At 38.3% G+C, this 20947-nt stretch overlaps 1 protein-coding gene across 6 annotated transcripts in view; it reads right to left on the minus strand.

The window, feature by feature from the left end:
* The window catches only part of TTC27 (tetratricopeptide repeat domain 27), a 301004-nt gene that overhangs the window by 97540 nt on the left and 182517 nt on the right, over positions 1-20947 (minus strand). For 5 of the 6 annotated variants that reach the window (XM_064277232.1, XM_064277231.1, XM_064277230.1 and 2 more), the window contains 3 exons: positions 16945-17031; positions 16255-16350; positions 14290-14412 (listed from right to left, as the gene is read on the minus strand). In XM_064277232.1, the coding sequence (XP_064133302.1) occupies positions 14290-14412; positions 16255-16350; positions 16945-17031 (306 nt within the window). The remainder of the gene's footprint in view (positions 1-14289; positions 14413-16254; positions 16351-16944; positions 17032-20947) is intronic. The other variant, XM_064277228.1, reaches the window with a different exon arrangement.

The raw sequence follows: 20947 nt of genomic DNA on the forward strand, positions 1-20947 counted from the left end.
AGCACTATATCAAACTACGTTCTGCTGCTATTCATAAGGTTTTCACTGGCTAATTTTTTTCAAAAGCAGACCACCAGGTCCTTCTTCCTAGTCTGTTTTAGTCTGGACGCTCGGCTGAAACCTGTCCACCATGGGTGACTATCTTAGTTATCTAGTGCTGCTATAACAGAAATACCGCAAGAAATACCACAAGTGGATAGCTTTAACAAAGCAAAATTTATTCTCTCAGTCAGTAGGCTAGAAGCCCAAATTCAGGGCATCAACTCCAGGGGAAGTCTTTTTCTCTCTGTTGGCTCTAAAGGAAGGTCCTTGTCATCAATCTTCCCTTGGATTAGGAACTTGTCCTGGGGTCCAAAGGATTCTCTCTTCTCCTGGCACTACTTTCTTGATGGTATGAGGTCCCCTCATCTCTCTGCTGGCTTCTCTTTTATATCTCAAAAGAGATTGGCTTAAGACAGAATCTAATCTTGTAGATTGAGTCCTGCCTCATTAACATAACTGCCACTAATCCTGACTCATTAGCGTCATAGAGATAGGATTTACAACACATAGAAAAATCAAATCAGATGACAAAAGGTGGACAATCACACAATACTGGGAAGCATGGCCTAGTCAAATTGATACACATATTTTGGGAGGGCACAATTCAATCCATGACAGTGACCTTGCTGGTATTTGAATACTGGTGGCATAGCTTCCAGCATCACAGCAACACGCAAGCCCCCACAAAATGACAGATGCCTGGGGGAAGTGAACACTAGTAGCCTTTTATTTACCAAATATTTTTGAGTATAGGTAGTCCCCAACTTATGATGTATTTTAGTTATGATGAACCGCACTTATGATCGTCCATTTTTTTGTACATCTTATCATTAGTTATATGTACTACATACAGTGTGGCAACATGTAATTTGCTGATGTTACCATTCTCATGCCAACCCCAAAGATAAAAAAGACTGGCTTTATAAAGATTAAAAGAAAAAAAATTTTTTTTTTTTTTAAAAAGATACTGACTACAAAAGGCAATCATGATGAAAACTAAAAAAGCAGGTATTCAATTTACATCAGAACTGATTTATGATGGAGTTGGTCAGAACAGAATCCTGTCATGAGTTGGGCCTACACTAGGGGCTACGAGATGACTGTAAATAAGAGAGACGCCAGTCTGGTTCTCAAACAGCTTACAGTTTAGTGGTAAAATAAGCCAGCAAGTGGGAAATTACAGTTGCATTGGCCACTATCAGAGCACTCAGGAGGACAGTGCCACCAAATTTGGGAGGGAGCTATCGGGGTAGGTTTTGTAGAATGCAAATGCTGAGAAGAGACCTGAAGAATCAGTAGGAGTTAGATGAAAAAGGCCAAGTGTTTTAGACAGACAACAGCCTGTACAAAGGTTCTGAGGTGAGACAATGCTGCATATTGAAGAAATTACAAGTTGTTTAGTCCTGCTGGAACTTCAAGTACAGCCTGAATGGGAAGGATGAAGAGGATCAGAGTGAGGATAAAAGGGCAGGTGGAAAATGTCATTGCTGATGTAAACAGGAGCCACATCATGAGAGATAAGTAAGCCATTCATTCCATAGACTTTGGGATTATCCTAATGACAAATAAAAGTTACTGAAGGGTGAGAAGGCCATAATCAGATTTATCTTTTAGGAAGATCATTCTGTAGTCTAGGAAAAGGACTTGTGGGAAATTGTTTAAATCATCAAAAAAAAAAAACCATCTTAGAAGGAAAAAAAAAACACTAACTTCTAAAAGAATCTCAGCTGTTTTAGTAATATTTACTTGTAACTTAAAACTTTTTTAGAGTCTGTGGTTACACTGATCTGCAAAGGTGGCATAATAAAAGATAAGGTTATATAACCTTAGGTAAGCTTTGTTGCCAATGAAAACAGGAGAGTCCCCATCCTCTAGCCCTATCCTTATGCAGTTTATGCCAGCTCAGTCTTAGTCTTTCACTTAGGGATCAAATCTGTTCAAAGAATTTGTCCATAGGCTTGGGGAAAAGCTATAAGTGGACCAGATAATTTAAAAATTTAAACACTAACAGATGAGAACCAGTTCTGATCCCAAAGTCACATGAAATTAATCTTAGCTATTTTGCCAATAGTCATTACAAACCAAAACCCAAACCTGTTGTCATCCAGTCAATTTCAACTCATAGTGGCCCTACAGGACAGAGCAGAACTGACCCATAGGATTTCCAAAGAACATGTGGTGGATTTCAACTGCCAACCTTTTGGTTAGCAGCTGTAGCTCTTAACCACTGTACCACCAGGGCGCCAATGGTCATTAAATAACGAGAATTTCTGCAGGTAGTTTCCAAATTAGAAAGTCTGAGACTTTTCAATAGTGGGATGCAAACATGAACACCAAAACACAATAATGAGAAGTGGGCATTTCTGCAAATTTGCCTTTAAAGAACAAAATTATGCCATTAAACATTAAATGCATGAATTAAAATTTCACAAACTTCTAGTTAAATCAAAATGTGGTGAAAACTGCTGATACTCATCCAAATGCTAAAAGAATCTCATCTGTTAAAGAAATAAAACATCCGCTTCCAACTTGAGGCAAAACTTTTTAGGTACGTGGTTAAAGTGATTTACAAAATATACCACAAGAAAAACAGGTAAGGTAGGCCTTTTATGAGGCAAATGGAATGTTAAAATCAAGAGTTTTGGGGATGGTTAGCTGTAACTCACAAAAGATCTAAAACAAAAGTAAACAACTATACATTCCTAAAAATTAAAATAAGCACATTTTCTAGAATAATTAGACACATGGGTATTACAATTCTTACTAGGTCATAGGCAAATTTTTAAAAATTTTAACACTGCAACTACTCTGGAGTAGTTGCCTTCTCTTAAGGGGATGGATTTCTTTATTTTTCTTCTGCAATTAGAGAAAATTTCTACTTTCTATACTTTCTGAAAATAATTACATATATTTAATATTTCAAAACACGCACCGGGTATTTGTGATTCTTCCAAAAGCTTGAGTATTTCAAAAATTAATATTTTAAAAACTGTTGTTGGGTGCCATCAAGTTGATTTTGACTCACAGCGACCCTGTGAGACAGAGCAGAACTGCCCCATAGGGTCTTCTTGGCCATTAATCTTTATGGAAACTGGTCACCAGGTCTTTCTCTTATGGAGCGACTGGGTGGGTTTGAACTGTCAACCTTTCAGTTAGCAGTCAAGTACTGAACTGCTGTACCACCAGGCATATTTTACGTACAGCATTTATTTGCGTCTTTATCTATTTTTCACTGTAAAAGACTCACACAGTGAAAAGGAATGATGCAATGGAAAGCAGATCAGACTGGGAGTCAAGATATTCAGTCATCCATTCACTCTTTTGGAAATCCTGATGGTGTAGTGGTTAAGAGCTACAGCTGCTAACCAAAAGGTCAGCAGTTCGAATCCACCAGGCACTTATTGGAAACACTACGGGGCAGTTCCACTTTGTCCTATAGGGTTGCTATGAGTCCGAATCAACTTGATAGCAGTAGGTTTAGTTTTTTGTTTTTTTTTTTCCTTTAAACAAACATCTTCCTGCTACTTTAAGTGACTGGCAATGGGCATTAAAAAAATAGTTAAGTCCCTAATCTTAAGGACTTCATGGAAGAAACATGATACCGTATTTCATCAAATTTGAGATGCCATCAATTGTAAGACAAACTCTTTAACTAAAAAAAAAATGCTTTGAATTAAGCTATGACATAATGCCTTGAATAAATTATACCCGTCTCTCTTAGGTTTGAATCTATTCAGATAATATGGCAATTTTTTCCTGCCTTCAATTCACTACTTGACATTTTCAAAGGCAATTCTTTTTACACATCTCAGTACAACATGCAGCTTTATCAACTTTGGAGTATCTTTCTTTCTTGACTCCCAAAAAGCATTTGATTGCTGCTTTTAAAGAAAAATAAATGGAATTTTGTTCATCTCTCCAATGGTAAATGTTTCCTCCCTAGGATCAAATTTACTTTGTTTCTGTCAATTTCTGTTTACTCAATAATGTTTTGTTCAAATGCCAAATAATAATGATATCTTTCTGAAGACATTATAAATAGCAATTAAACTCAACATATGTAGCACCGACACCGTGCACACATCCATTTGAAAGATGATATTAAATATAACTCTAAGTTTGTACATGCACAGGCAATGACAACCTGGCAAGACTGTCACCTGACCAACAGCAATTTGAAGATACTACCGATTGTTAGATACATTCCAATTTCAGAGACGTTAAAATGTAAAAAAATTTGTCTTACTAGTAACAGCAAACACTACTGCAGCTCCCTGACTGGATAATTCAGGCCTGTTGGCATGCCTGGCCTATACAGGGAGACGTGCCCAGAGAGCCAGACTGTGGAAAACAATAAAAGATGCCGAAAAGATACTTCATCAGCTGGCTTTGAAAAATGCCATACTTCTGATGTATTTCAGGAACCAGACAATGCAGTATTTACTGGAGGACAAAGGAATAAACTGCTTAAAGGAGCATCTCCCTATTAGAAGGGACACTAAGCTCTACGATTACTTCCCTTATTGGAGCCCCAGTATATGATGTGGGTGAATCCCTAATTGCATTAAAAAAAATGAGAGAGAGAGGTGGGGCCAAGATGGTGGAGTAGTCAGATGCTTCCAGTGAACCCTCTTACAACAAAGACCTGAGAAGAAAAGTGAAAAGATTACATTTATGACAAGCTAGAAGCCCTGAACATCAAAAGCAAAGTTACAAAATGGACTGAGTGGCAGGGGGAGGGAGGAACGGCTCAGAAGCGGAGAGGAGCTGCTGGACCTGAATCACAAGGAAACCTCAGGCACCACTCCTGGGAGTGGCTGTGGTGGGCTAGTGGTGGCCTTTGGCTGCAGTTTCCTCAGGGAGAAACACAACCTACTCAAACCTCCAGAACCAGAGGAGAACGGTGCTCTCAGCAAAAGCTAAGTACTTGCATATATTTTACCACATCCCCCACCCCGAAGCTGGCGTCAGTGGCTGTCAATTTCCCTGGGCCTGAGATAGGTCCGGTTGCACGCTCTGAGCCATTCTCCCGGCCTTAGAGAAAGAACAAAAATTCACCACTGAGAAAAAGATAATCTGGCAGCTCCACTAAACTTGGAGGCTCAGGACAGAAGCAGCTCCTGTCCAGGAATAAACGGTCCGTGGACTTTGAATACCTTTCCTTCCCTGAATGGACCTGAGCGGGCCTATTTCAGGAAAATAGGCTCTTGTTGGCAGACTGCAACTGTTTCAGCTATGCAGTGGAGAGGTGACTGTTTGATATTTAACACCAATTTGCTTATTAAACAGCGTCCTCACCTACCCACATCAGGGGCCTAAGGACTCGTGGCTACACACGTCACCCAGCCACCCATGACTGGGGTCCAAGGATAACTGCGACCTCCCAGTCCTTACAACCAAAAGCATTGGGTGCCCAAAGTCCATGTGCAGAACCCACCCACCTGTGCGCCCTAGGCAACAGAGACATGCTTTCCTCACAGATACTCGAGGGACGGCTGTCAGCCCCCTGCCTTATTAAGAGCATGACCCATAGCTGAAACAAGATGCCGGTACCTACAACAATCACCCCTGGCCCCCTGAGACTGTATGGACTGGGCCTGTAACACACACTTGATGACCAACTACCTGGACACCTGAGCTGAATCCATACAGGAAAAGTGAATGGACTCCTAGGCTCATATACATTGTAACAGATCTAGCCATCTGGTTACAGGACGTTAGAGCGTAAAAGGTGAAAATACTCAAGCTAGCTACCTCAAGCAACCTATTTGGGCACATCAAAACAAAACACAGGAAGAAGCTAGGATACATTAAGTAAGCATAAACTAATACAATAACTTATAGATGGCTCAGAAACCACAGTCAATATCAAATCACATAAAGAAACAGACTATGAACACTTCAATAAGCTCTCAAAACAGAGGATCAAGGAATCTTCAGGATGAAGGTACGTTCCTGGAATTACCAGATGCAGAATACAAGAGATTAATATACAGAAGTCTTCAAGACATAAGGAAGGAGATCAGGCAATATGCAGAACAAGCTAAGGAACACACAGACAAAGCAGCAAAAGAAATTAAAAAGGTTATTCAAGTACATAATGAAAAACTTAATACACTGCAAGAATCCATAGAGAGACAGCAATCAAAAATTCAGAAGATAAAAATAAAATCACAGAATTAGACAACTCAATAGAAAGTCAGAGGAGTAGAACTGAGCAAGTGGAAGGCAGAATTTGTGAGACTGAAGAAGAAGCATTTGCCATCAATATACTTGAAGAAAAATCAGATAAAAGAATTTAAAACAATGAAGAAAACTTAAAAATCATGTGGGACTGTATCAAGAGAAATAACCCAAAAGTCATTGCAGTACCAGAACAGGGAGGGATAACAGAAAACACAGAAAGAATTGTTGAAGATTTTTTGGCAGAAAACTTTCCTGATATCGTGAAAGATGAGAAGGTATCTATCCAAGATGCTCATCAAACTCCACATAAGGTAGATCATAAAAGAAAGTCACCAGAACATATTTTAATCAAACTTACCAAAACCAAAGAAAAAGAAAGAATTTAAAGAGTGGCCAGGGATAAATGAAAAGTCACCTACAAAGGAGATTCAGTAAGAATGAGCACGGATTAATCAGCAGAAACCATGCAGGCAAGAAGGCAATGGGATGACTTATACAAAGCATTGAAGGAAAAATACTGCCAGCCAAGAGTCATATAGCCAGGAAAACTGTGTCTCAAATAGGAAGGCAAAATTAGGACACTTCCAGTTAAACAGAAGTTTTGGGAATTCATAAAAACCAAATCAAAACTACAAGAAATACTAAAGGCAGTTCACTGATTACAAAATCAATATTAGATATCAACCCAAGACTAGAACACTGAACAGAGCAATCAGAAGTAAACCTAGATAAGAAAATCACAAAAACAAATCAAGATTTAAAAAAACCACTCAAAACAGGGAAAAAGCGATGTAATTATGTAAAAGAAGAGAACATTAAAACAATAAAGAGGGACTAAGAAATGTAGTCACAGATCTTTCAAATGCAGAAGACAAGGCGATATAAAGAAATAAAAGTTAGGTTTAAACACAGAAAAATAGGAGTAAATATTAAGGTAACCACAAAGGAGACTAACAATCCTACACATCAAAATAAAATACAAAAAAAAAAGACTCAGCAGAAACAAAATCAACAACAATGAAGCAGAAGAAAAGACAATATATAAGGATAAACAACTCAGCATAAAAAATTAAGTGGGAAAAAGAAACTATCAACAAAACACAAAAAAGGACATCCAAATGACAGCACTAAACTCATACCTATCCATAATTACGCTGAATGTAAATGGACTAACCCCACCAATAAAGAGAGAGAGAGGGCAAAATGGATTAAAAAAACATGATCTGTCTATACGCTGCTTACAAGAGACACAGATTAGAAACACAAATAAATTAAAACTCAAAAGATGGAAAAAAAAATATATCAAGCAAAGAACAATCAAAAAACAACAGGAGTGGCAATATTAATTTCTGACAAAATAGACTTTAAAGTTAAATCCACCGCAAAGGGTAAGGAATGACACTATATAATGATTAAAAGGGCAATATACAAAGAGGATATAACCATATTAAATACTTATGCACCCAATGACAGGACTGCAAGATACATAAAACAAACTCTAACAGCATTCAAAAATGAGATAGACAGCTCCACAATTATGGTAGGAGACTTCAACACACCACTTTCGGTGAAGGACAGGGCATACAGAAAGAAGCTCAACAAAGACATGGAGGATCTAAATGACACAATCAACCAAACTGACCTCACAGATATAGAGAGAACACTCCACTCAACAGCAGCCAAGTATACTTTCTTTCCTAGTGCACATGGAACATTCTCTAGAATAGACCACATATTAGGTCATAAAGCAAGCCTTAGCAGAATCCAAAACATCAAAATATTACAAAGCATCTTCTCTGACCATAAGGCCATAAAAGTAGAAATCAATAGCCGAAAAGCAGGGAAAAGAAATCAAACACTTGGAAACTGAACACTACCCTGCTCAAAAACAACTGGGTTATAGAAGACACCAAGGATGGAATAAAGAAATTCACAGAATCCAATGAGAATGAAAACACTTCCTATCAGAACCTTTCGGACACAGTGAAAGCAGTGCTCAGAGGTCAATTTGTATCAATAAATGATACATCCAAAAAAGAAGAAAGGGCCAAAATCAAAGAATTACTCCTACAACTAGAACAAATAGAAAAAGAGCAACAAAAGAAACCCTCAGGCACCAGAAGAAAGCAAATAATAAAAATTAGGGTAGAATTAAATGAAATAGAGAAGAGGAAAACAACTGAAAGAGTTAACAAGACCAAAAGCTGGTTCTTTGAAAAAATTAACAAAATTGACAAACTGACAAAAGAAAAACAGGAGAGGAAGCAAACAACCCAAATAAGAAATGAGATGGGCAATATTACAACAGACCCATCTGAAATTAAAAAAATCATATCAGATTACTACGAAAAACTGTACTCTAACAAATTTGAAAACCTAGAAGAAATGGATGAATTTCTAGAAATGGACTACCTACCTAAGCTAACACAAACAAAGGTAGAACAACGAAATAAACCCATAACAGAAGAAGAGATTGAAAAGGTAATTTAAAAACTCCCAACAAGAAAAAGCCCTGGTTAGATAAAGAAAGGGCACCCAGATTGGTAAGGAAGAAGTAAAAATATCTGTTTGCAGATGACATGATTTTATACACTGAAAACCCTAAAAAATCCTCAAGAAAACTACTGAAACTAAGAGTTCAGTAGGGTATCAGGATTCGAGATAAAAAAAAAAAAAAAGATTTTTTTTTTTTTTTTACGAGATAGACACACAAAAATCAGTTGGATTCCTCTATACCAAAAAAAGAACATCGAAGAGGAAATCACCAAGAAGATAAAATACTTAAGAATAAATCTTACCAGAGATGTAAAAGACTTATACAAAGAAAACTACAAGATACTACTGCAAGAAACCAAAAGAGGCCTGCATAAGTGAAAAGAAATACCTTGCTCATGGATAGGAAGACTTAACATTGTAAAAATATCTATTTTACCAAAAGCCATCTATAGATGCAATGCAATTCCAAAGCAAATCCCAATGACATTTTTTAATTGAGATGGAGAAACAAATCACCAACCTCATATGGAAGGGAAAGAGGCCCTGGATAAGTAAAGCATTACTGAAAAAGAAGAACAAAGTGAGAGGTCTCACTCTACCTGATTTTAGAACCTCTTATACTGCCACAGTAGTCAAAACAGCCTGGTAAGGGTACAACAACAGATACATAGACCATTGGAACAGAATTGAGAATGCAGACATAAATCCATCCACATATGAGCAGCTGATATTTGACAAAGGCCCAAAGTCAGTTAAATGGGGAAAAGACAGTCTCTTTAACAAATGGTGCTGGCATAACTGGATATCCATCTGCAAAAAAATGAAATAAGACCCATACCTCACACTATGCACAAAAACTAACTCAAAATGGATCAAAGACCTAAATATAAAATCTAAAACAATAAAGATCGTGGAAGAAAAAATAGGGACAACGCTAGGAGCCCTAATACATGGCATAAACATTACTAACAGTGCAGAAGGGCAACTAGATAACTGGGAGCTCCTAAAAATCAAACACCTATGCTCATCCAAAGACCTCACCAAAAGAGTAAAGACTACCTACAGACTGGGAAAAGGTTTTGAGCTATGACATTTCCAAACAGCGTCTGATCTCTAAAATTTACATGATACTCTAAAAACTCAACTACAAAAACACAAATAACCCAATTAAAAAATGGGCAAAGGATATGAACAGACACTTCACTAAAGAAGACATTCAGGTGGCTAACAGATACATGAAGAAATGTTCACGATCATTAGTTATTAAAGAAATGCAAATCAAAACTACAGATTCCATCTCATTCCAACAAGGGTGGCATTAATCCAAAAAACACAAAATAATAAATGTTGGAGAGGTTGTGAAGAGACCGGAACACTTATACACTGCTGGTGGGAATGTAAAATGGTGCAACCACTTTGGAAATCGATTTGGTGCTTCCTTAGAAAACTAGAAATAGAACTACCACAAAATCTAGCAATCCCACTCCTTGGAACATATCCTAGAGAAATAAGAACCTTTACACGAACAGATATATGCACACCCATGTTCACTGCAGCACTGTTTACAATAGCAAAAAGTTGGAAGCAACCAAGGTGCCCATCAATGGATGAATGGATAAATTATGGTATATTCACACGATAAAGAACAATGATGAATCTGTGAAACAATTCATAACATGGAGGAATCTGGAAGGCATTATGCTGAGTGAAACTAGTCAGCTACAAAAGGACAAATATTGTATAAGACCACTATTATAAGAACTTGAGAAATAGTTTAAACAGAGAACAGAATATTCTTTGATGGTTACAAGAAGAGGGAGGGAGGGTCAAGAGTTTTCACTAATTAGATAGTAGATAAGAACTATTTTAGGTGACGGGAAAGACAACACACAGTACAGGAGAGGTCAGCACAACTGGACTAAACCAAAAGCAAAGTTTTCTGAATAAATCAAACACTTCGAAGGCCAGCTTAGCAGCGGCGGGGGTATGGGTACCATGGTTTCAACAGAGAAGCCCTGAGGGAGCAGGAGACCAGTGGGATGCAGACCCCAAATTCTCATAAAAAGACCAGGCTTAATGGTCTGACTAAGACTAAAAAGACCTCAGACATCATGGTCCCCAGACCTGTTAACCCAAGACAGGAACCATTTCCAAAGCCAACTCTTCAGACAGGGATTGGATTTTTTATGCAAGAGAAAATTGATACTGGTGAAGACTGAGCTCCTTGGATCTGGTAGACACATGAGACTATGTGAGCAGCTCCTGTGTGAAGAAGAGATGAGAGGGCAGAGGGGGGCAGAAGCTGTCCGAATGGACATGAAAATGGAGAGTGGAGGGAAGGAGTGTGCTGTATCATTAGAAGGAGAGCAACTAGCAGTATATACCAGGGTGTATATAAGTTTTTGTATGAGCGACTGACTTGGTTTGTCAACTTTCACTTAAAGCACAATAAAAATTAAAAAAAAAAAATATTAGAGGACCATAAGTTCTCTAATGTAATAAGCACCTTTCTATGTACTTTACATACCTTACCTCACAAAAATCTATGAGGTAGGAGCAAATGGAGGCATAGAGGGGTTCATTTCCTTGCCCAAGATCACCAAGCTAGTATGTGGCAAGGTCAGCATTGAATCCAGGGAGTCTAGGTCCAGAGGCTATGCTTTTTTTTTTTTTTAATTGGGCTTTAAGTGAAAGTTTACAAATCAAGTCAGTCTCTCATACAAAAATTTATATACACCTTGCTATACACTCCTAGGAAACCCTGGTGGCGTAGTGGTTAAGTGCTACAGCTGCTAACCAAAGGGTTGGCAGTTCAAATCCACCAGGTGCTCTTTGGAAACTCTATGGGGCAGTTCTACTCTGTGCTATAGGGTCGCTATGAGTCGGAATTGACTCGACGGCTCTGGGTTTATATACTCCTAAGTGCTCACCCCCTAAGGAGACAGCATACTCCTTCCCTCCACTCTCCATTTTCATGTCCATTCGGCCAGCTTCTGCCCTCTCATCTCCCCTCCAGGCAGGAGATGCCAACACAGTCTCATGTGTCTACTTGATCCAAGAAGCTCACTCTTCACCAGTACCAATTTTTTTCCCCATAGTCCTGTCCAATCCCTGTCTGAAGAGTTGGCTTTAGGAATGGTTCCTGTCTTGGGCTAACAGAAGGTCTGGGGACCAATACCACTGGGGTCCTTTTAGTCTCAGACAGACCATTAAATCTGGTCTTTTTTTGAGAATTTGGGGTCTGCATCCCACTGTTCTCCTTCTCCCTCAGGGGTTCTCTGTTGTGTTCCCTGTCAGGACAGTCATCGGTTGTAGTCAGGCACCATCTAGTTCTTCTGGTCTCAAACTGATGTAGTCTCTGGTTTATATGGTCCTTTCTGTCTCTTGGGCTCGTAACTATCTTGTGTCTTCATTTTTCATTCTCCTTTGCTCCAGGTGGGTTGAGACCCACTGATGCATCTTAGATGGCCACTTGCTAGTGTTTCTAAGACCTCAGAAGCCACTCTGCAAAGTGGAACGCAGAATGTTTTCTTAATAGCAGATGCTACGCTTTTAATCACTATGCCATGCTGTCTCTCAAGTAAATAATAAAAAACAAGCTTTGAGATCCTTGGCTAATCATGAGGGGCTCCCTTTCTGATTCGGAAAAGGAGGGGGCTGGAAATAATAATTACAGAGTTCTCTCCCAGGAATAAAACGTTTTAATTGTATAATCATCTACAATAAAATTTTACACCCATGCTGTTTTCTCCTTAAGCCAATATAATTTAAAGAACTTCCCTGTCATTAACCGATTAATAAAAGGGATGTAAATTTTTACTATTCGTCTAAAATAGACTTGATTAGGAAGGTATTTAAGAAATAGACACATATATGTACTTGTACCACAACTTCTCCTTTTTTAGGGAGACAGCAAAAGATAGATAAAACTGATGGAATTTGTGGGGTTTCCTCTGTTTAAGCACTGTACTTATGACAAAAATTTACCCATTTAAAATTTTAGTCCAAAATTAACATGATTTCAATGTGTCAAGTTTTAATGACTGCTTACAATGCAGGGCCCCTTATTCTTTTTAAAATTCTGTTCATTTATAAGGAGAAAAACAGTAGATTAATAACAAATGCCAATATTTCAACATTTTCCTCTTGACTCATTTTGAGGGCTTAACAAGTCTTCTGTCCCAAGGGAGTCATCACACCGTTTGGATTTTCTTACACAGGCCTGGCCTGCTGCTCCTAGCTGCCTCCCTTCATGCCCACAGCCTCTGGTCATCAGGCAACCCAGCAAAGCTTGAAATAATTTTTAATATTTCATTTTGAAGTTGTCCTACAGGAGAATAGTAAGGGGAATATATGAAAATGCACACTGTCTTCAAGGCTTTCAGTATTCATTCTTTTAGGTAAAATTCATATGACATAAAATTAGCTATTTTAAAATGAACGACTCACTGACATTTAGTACATTCACAATGTGGTGCAACCACGACCTCTATCTAGTTCCAAAACATTTTCATTATCCCAAAAGGAAACCTCATACCCTTTAAGCAGTTACTCCCCACTCCTCCCTCCTCTAAGCCTCTAGTAACCACCAATCTGCTTTCTGTCTCTATAGGTTCACCTACTCTGGATATTTCATACAACTGGACTCATACAATATATGCCTCTTTTGTCTTTCTTCTTTCACTTAGCACAGTGTTTTTCCTGTTCAGGTTCAATCATGTTGAAGCATGTATCAGGACTTTGTTTCTCTTTATGGCTGAGTTATATTCCATTGTATGTATATACCACAATTTGTTTATCTATTCATCCCTTGATCAACATCTGGATTGTTTCTACCTTTGAGCTACTGTGCCATTCTTTCTTAAATGTCAAATGTTCAACATAAACACTCACATATCGATTTTGAATTGCTTTTCTCTTTTATACATTACATACACATTCTTACACATAAAATAAAACAGATGCTGTCAAGTCGATTTTGACTCATGGAGATCGTATGCGTGTCAGTATACAACTGTGCTCCATAAGGTTTTCAATGCCTAAATTTTTAGAGGTAGATTATCAAGCCCTTCTTCAGAGGCACCTCTGGGTGAACTTGAACCCCTTACCTTTTGGTTTGCAGCCACATGTATTAACCATTTGTACCACCCAGGGACTCTTAAAATAATCTATCCAACAGATCAGAGAAAACATTTTAAAAAATCCAGGGAGAACGTGAAAAAAAAAGGAATACAAGTGAACTACTGGCAAAAATAGGAGTCAAATGATGGCACAACACTCGACTACTAACCGAAAGGTTGGTGGTTTGAACCTACCCAGAGGCATCTCAGAAAAAAGGCCTGGCAATCTATTTCCAAAAAGTCACATATTTGAACACCCTGTGGAGTAGAGTACTACTCTGCACACATGGAGGTGCCAGGAGTTGGAGTTGACATGACGGCAACTGGTTTGGGTTTTTTTTTTTTTTTGGTGTATTGGCAAAAATGGGCTTAAAAAGCAAACGAGTTAGAAAATGATTCATAAGGGAAAGCTCTCACCAGTACACAGAATTTTACTATTACGTACCTTCCCACGCTGCCCAGCTCTTTCATAACAAATGACAGCATCTTCCCACATTTCTAGTTTCTCATATATCTGAAGGGCTGAACTGGTACATCCCAACTCAAAGAGTAAACCTGCAAGCTGGCGCTGGAAAATCAAGTTAAAATAATTAACGCTTTTTTATGTAAAGAGAGATTCCTGTTTAACTTAGAAGTATACTCAATCTGCCTTTTTAAGGATCTGCTCATTGTATAAGTGCATAATGTTTACAATTCAACCTCTATAGGGAGTGAGGAAATAAAAGACAATATAGAAACAGTTTGAAGTACTCAATATATCAATTTTTTCCCAAAGAACTCAGAGAGCTTAACGAACAAAATCAATATTTCTTATCTAGAAATTCTATATATGATAATCTTTGATTTGTAAAGATGAGAACCAATAAATTGACAAAAAAAGGACTCTGAGCAATCAATATAGACGACATAAAGCACACTATACTGGTAGCCATATACTTTATTCATGAGGACATCTCTGACTCCTTCTTACTCAAGTCTACTTTGGTTTAAATTAAGCACATTCTAACAAATTTAGCTACCTGATTTCCCAGACAAAAAGGGGCCAGTAAACTTTCAATAAATACATTAAACGATAAATATATTGTGGTTCAAAAATGGTCCATCATACAAGAATGGAAAAAAAAAATTAGGAAGGTTAAAAAGTAGGTGAGATTGTTGAATAAGGTGTAATTTTTTTTTTTTTTTTACAGCAACATGTTAAAAAAAAAATCGGCACAGCTGTGCTTATAAAAATACCTGGGGTGGGGGCGGGGGTGGGAGAGAGGGCCTGGGTGGCAAACAAAAGTAGAAAGTGTGTGTTATTTGCATAAAAATACAGTGTTATTAAATCATCTAGAAACCTCTGGCTGGTACAATTTGACCCTATGCCATGAAGGGCTCTGAGAGTACTATAACTACTTAACTTCTCTGTGCCTTAGCTTCCTGATCTATAAAACGGGAATACTTCACACAAAGTTGTTACAATAAAATAATATGTGTGAAATGCTGAGCAAAACGCACAGATCATACTAAGTATGCAATAAATGTTGGCTGCTATTAAAAGATATACCTACAGCTCAATAAAAAGTTTTAAGGAAAGGAGATTAGTGGACTAAAACTCAGGAAACCAGAACTTGAGCTCATTAACTGCTGTGTGATCAACCTTGGAAAAGTACAGTCAATAGCACTAGGCCACAATTTTCTCCTCTATAAAATTAAAACTGGAAGAGATGCCTAAGTTTAGCCTAAAATTTTACAAATTAGGGGCACCACACCTGTAACACAGGAGGAACTTGGGGGCCAGGGGCTAGACTCTCCACCCCAACATGGGGCTTGGGAACTACAACAGGTATTCTCGTACCCTCAGAAAGGGCAGAGCAGACAAGGATATCCTGCAGTATATAGTATCTAATAAGTGCTTTTTTTCTTTTTGTAAACAAGCTGGTTAAAAGGTTCATTTTCTGGCAAAAAGTCATCAAAGGGCTTTTTAAATATAAAAATTTTGAAAATAAAAACATATGTTTCTCCTATTATTTAATTTCTAGAATTCTAAGTTAGTTCTGGAAACCCTGGTGGCATAGTGGTTAAGTGCCACGGCTGCTAACCAAGAGGTCACTATTCAAATCCGCCAGGCGCTCCTTGGAAACTCTATGCGGCAGTTCTACTCTGACCTATAGGGTCGTTATGAGTCAGAATCAACGGCAGTGGGGTTTAAGTTAGTTTTAAATTCTTTAAAAATTCTTAACAGCCTGTTATCACCTTAATCAAAACAACAATTTGAAGTAACTGACAATCCCCAGCTAGATAAATTTCATTCTTTTCATTGAAACATTTGAAAACTCAAGCATAAATTAAAAATTATTTTCTAATGCACTTTCTTTTCTAGTGCTAAGTATTTTCAATATCCAATGACAACGACAACAAAAAATACCTGAATGGCCCAGTGAGGTGGTACTTGACAGCAATAGAAAATCTTTAGACGTTCCAATACAGATGTAGTCTTATCTTCATATTGGTCTGCAAGAGCCTAAGCACATATTACGATCAGCATCTATACACACAATAACTTTTTAAAACAGTCTTATAAAGTTACATGAACATAATTATAAACAATAAAGAACTCGGGTCATTTCGATAGGGTGATAGGATGCATCAACATTTTCTTAAATTTCTTCAAATTTTAAACAAACTTTATAATCTAGTCAAGATTTACATTTTACACACACCCTACCAGGAAACAGTTTTTAAAATCAAGATTTCCTATATTTGCTCTTTCAAACAACTAGTCTTATTGATCAGCCTTTTTAATTTTCTATGAAAAACAGTCCTTTAGCATATCTATTTCATAACTGTAATGCTAACTCTAAATACCACTTGGACAAAGCTACTTCCAATAAACCATACAGAAATCATATGAAGAACTTCATTTAGGACTATATTCTCAGGAATAAAGTGAAAGATAAAAATAGGTCTATTTGATCACAGAGAGTGAGTGCTTTCACTCTTCAGCTACAGAGCTATCAGGCTGGATGTTCATTCATGAGAGGGCACCTATACAGTGCAGTGGGCAGCTGCAGGCTGCCTGCTCTGAAGAATCCCCCCGATGTACCAAAATACCTACAGTGGTACTGAACAACGGAACTCTCCGAAGCCACATCAAGAAGCATACTATCAAGACGGCTGACTGTAAGAAAAGTTCCAGGGTCAACTACAAAGTAAAAGGCTGGCATTATTCAGTGCTGCAAACGATTAACATGCTCAGCTGCTAATCAAGTTGGTAGTTTGAGTCCACCCAGAGGAACCTCAAAAGGCCTCGTGATCTACTTCTGAAAAATCAGTCATTGAAAACCCAATGGAACATATTTCTACTCTGACACACATGGGGTCACCATGAGTCAGAATCAACTTGACCGCAACTGGAAAAAAAAAAATCCATTGGTCAGGTGACCAGTCATACAAACAGCTCAGATATACAACATCAAAGTGAGTACAGCCACACGCTGGCATTCCAAGGCAAACATATGGACGGCAGTGCCATTACCATGAACATCCTCACCTGCTTCTTAATTTATAATTCAATTTATTAAGTATACATATTTTTCTAATACTATATACTTAGAGCTTCTCTCAACTCTGAATTATCATGTCCTATTTTTTATTTTTATTATGCATAATGCATATACGCATAATGGACATGTTGTGATTATGTAAAAGAATGTCCTTGTATCTGAGGATGATGGAGCACTGTGTTGGCAACTTACTCTCAAATACTTCAATGTACAAAAGGCATTTGTACTGTACTAGCAACTTTTCTATAAGTTTGAAAATGTTTCAAATTTTACATAATACATTTAAAAATTTGAAAATTTCAGAAAAAGTAAAAGAAGTAGCAAGTTCAAGAAAATGACAGCAGTCTAACATATCCGAGTAAAAGCCCAAGACAAGGAGATCAGTTTCTGAGCAAGGAAAATGCTCCTAAATTGAGAGTTCTCTATATCATATTCCGGGGGAGATACATTTGTTAGTCTAAGAATATCCTGTCGATGAATTATTGTTCATCAGGTGAAGTGCGTGAAAATACTCATTACATTACTTCTTTGACAATTCAATCAAGACAAACAGAACAAACTGAAATATAACCAGACTCCTAAACCATCTCGGTCAATATATTTTTAAAGCTTTCTGGTCTCGCTTCACAGAAACTTAATAGCAAAAAGGTTGCATGCTTCTGCCCAAAGCTGTTTAGTTGTGGGAAGGAGGGTAGAAGAGATTAACTTCTGGCTGAATACACATGGTTATAATACATAAATAAAGAGCTCACTGAATTACTCCATAAAAGGGGAGCAAATTTTCTTTATCAGTCTTTCTGGAAAGAAAAAATAACTAATGATCATTTAATAGTAACAAAAGCAACACCACAAAATTTACTTTTACTAAATCCTATTAAATTCTGTTGTGCATAGGGTCGCTATAAGTCGGAACCAACTAGACAGCAACTAACAACAACAAATCCTAACTATAAGTCAAATTTTAATTTTCAAACAAAACTCATGTTTGCTGTAGTTACTGTATCTAGCTAAAACATAGGAAGGTCTCAGAAAATAATTCTTGATTTATTAATACACAGATTTACTAAGTACTTCAGACACTCTCCAATGTGACATTGGAAAGAGTAGAGAGAACCAACACTTATTTGAGCTGGGTACGAGGACAAGCACCTACACAACTACAGTCACTCTTTATAAGAACCCAATTAGGCTATATGTATAATAAAAACTGGGAAATTAAAAACAGACCTCTTAAGCTATTTTCACTTCTACACAGAATAATTATTCTACACCTCTATCTTAAACATGACAACCACATAAAGAGGATTTAACCAATGAGTTGCTATCGAGTCATTTCGGACTTACAGAGATCCCATGTGTATCACAGTAGTATAGGTTTTACAATGGCTGGTTTTTTGGAGGCAGATTGCCAGGCTTTTCTTAGGAAGTGTACCTAGGTGGACTTACACTGCCAACCTCTCAGTTAGCAGCCCAGCATTTAAACATTTGTACCACAAAGGAACTCCCTACGAATAAAACCAAGAACATTAAATTGATAAGCAAAAGTAAAGGGCGAGGGGTGTACTGTTCATTTCCTATTTCCTCTAATGGGTTCAAAGTATTCTTTTTTGTTTGCTAATCACTACAAATACAGGAACATATTTACAAGATACTTCTAGGTTTTTTTAGAGCAGGATAATTTCCAACAACTCCATCCAAAATAATTCTGTTATATTCAAATAAACTGGAGGTATAAGTAAAATGAGAAAATGCAGTAGCTGGTAAGTGATATGACCTGGGTTCCACTCTAGGTCTATCTCCAACAAGCAAATCTTTTAATCACATGGCATTCATCTATAAAATGATTTTTTAAGTAATCCTTTGCACTTCCAATATTCTGAGTAAATGGCTTTATCAAAAGAGTTTTTTTATTTCATTTCAAGCATTTGAGGAGGTTTGTTGGTCATTTTGGGCATCATTAGCTGAACACAAGTTCCATGTCCATTGCTAGAGGGGAAACTGCACACACAAATTATCTGGAAGACATTGGTAGAATGTTAAGTACTAGGAGAATGGGACTAACTGAAAGTGAAGCCTCAATTAACACTGTGTATTTAGTTTTTTATATTTCCATGGATAACACAAACTCAGACAGGTTGGCAATGTGAACCCACCCAGAGGTGCCTTGGAAGAGACCTGGCGATCTGTCTCCGAAAGATCAGAGCCCTGAAAATCCTATGGAGTGGAATTCTACTTTGTACACATAGGGTGACCATGAGTCAGAATCCACCTGACAGAAACATTTTTTTTCTTACGTGCATTTACATGTACATAAGCATCGTGCTCAGTTAAAAACTGCAACAAGCTTTCACATACTCCCAGAAATTTAGCTAAACGGCCTCTAAAGCCGTGTCCCTGATCTTTCACTTGCCACGTTCTTCCTAGTTTCTAAATCTCATGAATTTCACACCCGTAAGTCATGAGCACTTGGTCATAAGTAAAAACTGGTACATTGAGCTGGTCTTTAAGGAAAGATGGTAATATCAAAAAGAAAGACAGATAAGCAAATATACCCTAAAACGATCATTAAGAATAGTTTCAGGCTCCCAGGACAAAAAACTAAGAATTAAAAACAAAAGAGAGTCTACTTGGGGGTTGGAGCCAATGTGGCAGAAGAGACAGATGCTTCTGTCGAGCCTTCTTTACAACAAAGACCCAGAAAAACAAGTGAAACGAGTATATTTGTGACAAGCTGGGAGCCCTGAGCATCAAAGGCAAGCTTAGACAACGAACTGAGGGGCAGAGGGTGTAAGAAGGTGTTCAAAAGTGGAGAGGAATTCCCAGCCCTGAATCGCAGGAAGCCCTTAGGCACCATTCCCGGAGCGGCGGCGGCGGCGGCGGTGGCGGGCTGGTACTAGTGTTTGGGCGCAGTTTCCTCAGGGAGAAGCAGCCAGCCACACAGCCTACTCACAACTCCAGAACCTGAGGAGAACAGCGCTCTCGGCAAAACCTAACTACTTGCGTAATTTTACCACGCACCCCCCCCCCGCCCCCAAGCCGTCTTCAGCGGCTGAATCCCTGGGCCTGAGATAGACCCTGCTGAGCACCTACAGCCATTCTTCCAGCCTTGGGGAAGGAAAAAATTTTCAATTGATGGGAAAAGATAATTTGCTAGCTGCAGCAACCGGGGGAGCTCAGGATGGAAACAGCTCCTGTCCCGGCATAAACCGTCCGTGGACCTTGAGCACGTTTCCCTTCTGCATGGACCTGTGTGGGCCTATTTCAGGAGAATAGGCCCTTGTTGGCAAACTCCAACCATTTCAGCTGTGCGGTGGAGAGGTGGGTGTTTGATATTTCACATTGCTTTGCCTATTAAACAAGGTCCTCACCTACCCACATCAGGGACCTAAGGACAGGTAGCTCCACTCAGGTCACCCAGCCACCCACGACAGAGGTCCAAAGATAACTGGTACCTCCCAGTCTTTACAACACAAACTATGGGTGCCCACGGTCCCTCTGCAGAACCCACCCACCAGCACAATCTAGGGAACACAGACACATTTTCCTCCGAGGCAC

Source organism: Loxodonta africana, chromosome 26 (genome assembly GCF_030014295.1).
Source record: "Loxodonta africana isolate mLoxAfr1 chromosome 26, mLoxAfr1.hap2, whole genome shotgun sequence".
Classification (NCBI taxonomy): Eukaryota; Metazoa; Chordata; class Mammalia; order Proboscidea; family Elephantidae; genus Loxodonta; species Loxodonta africana.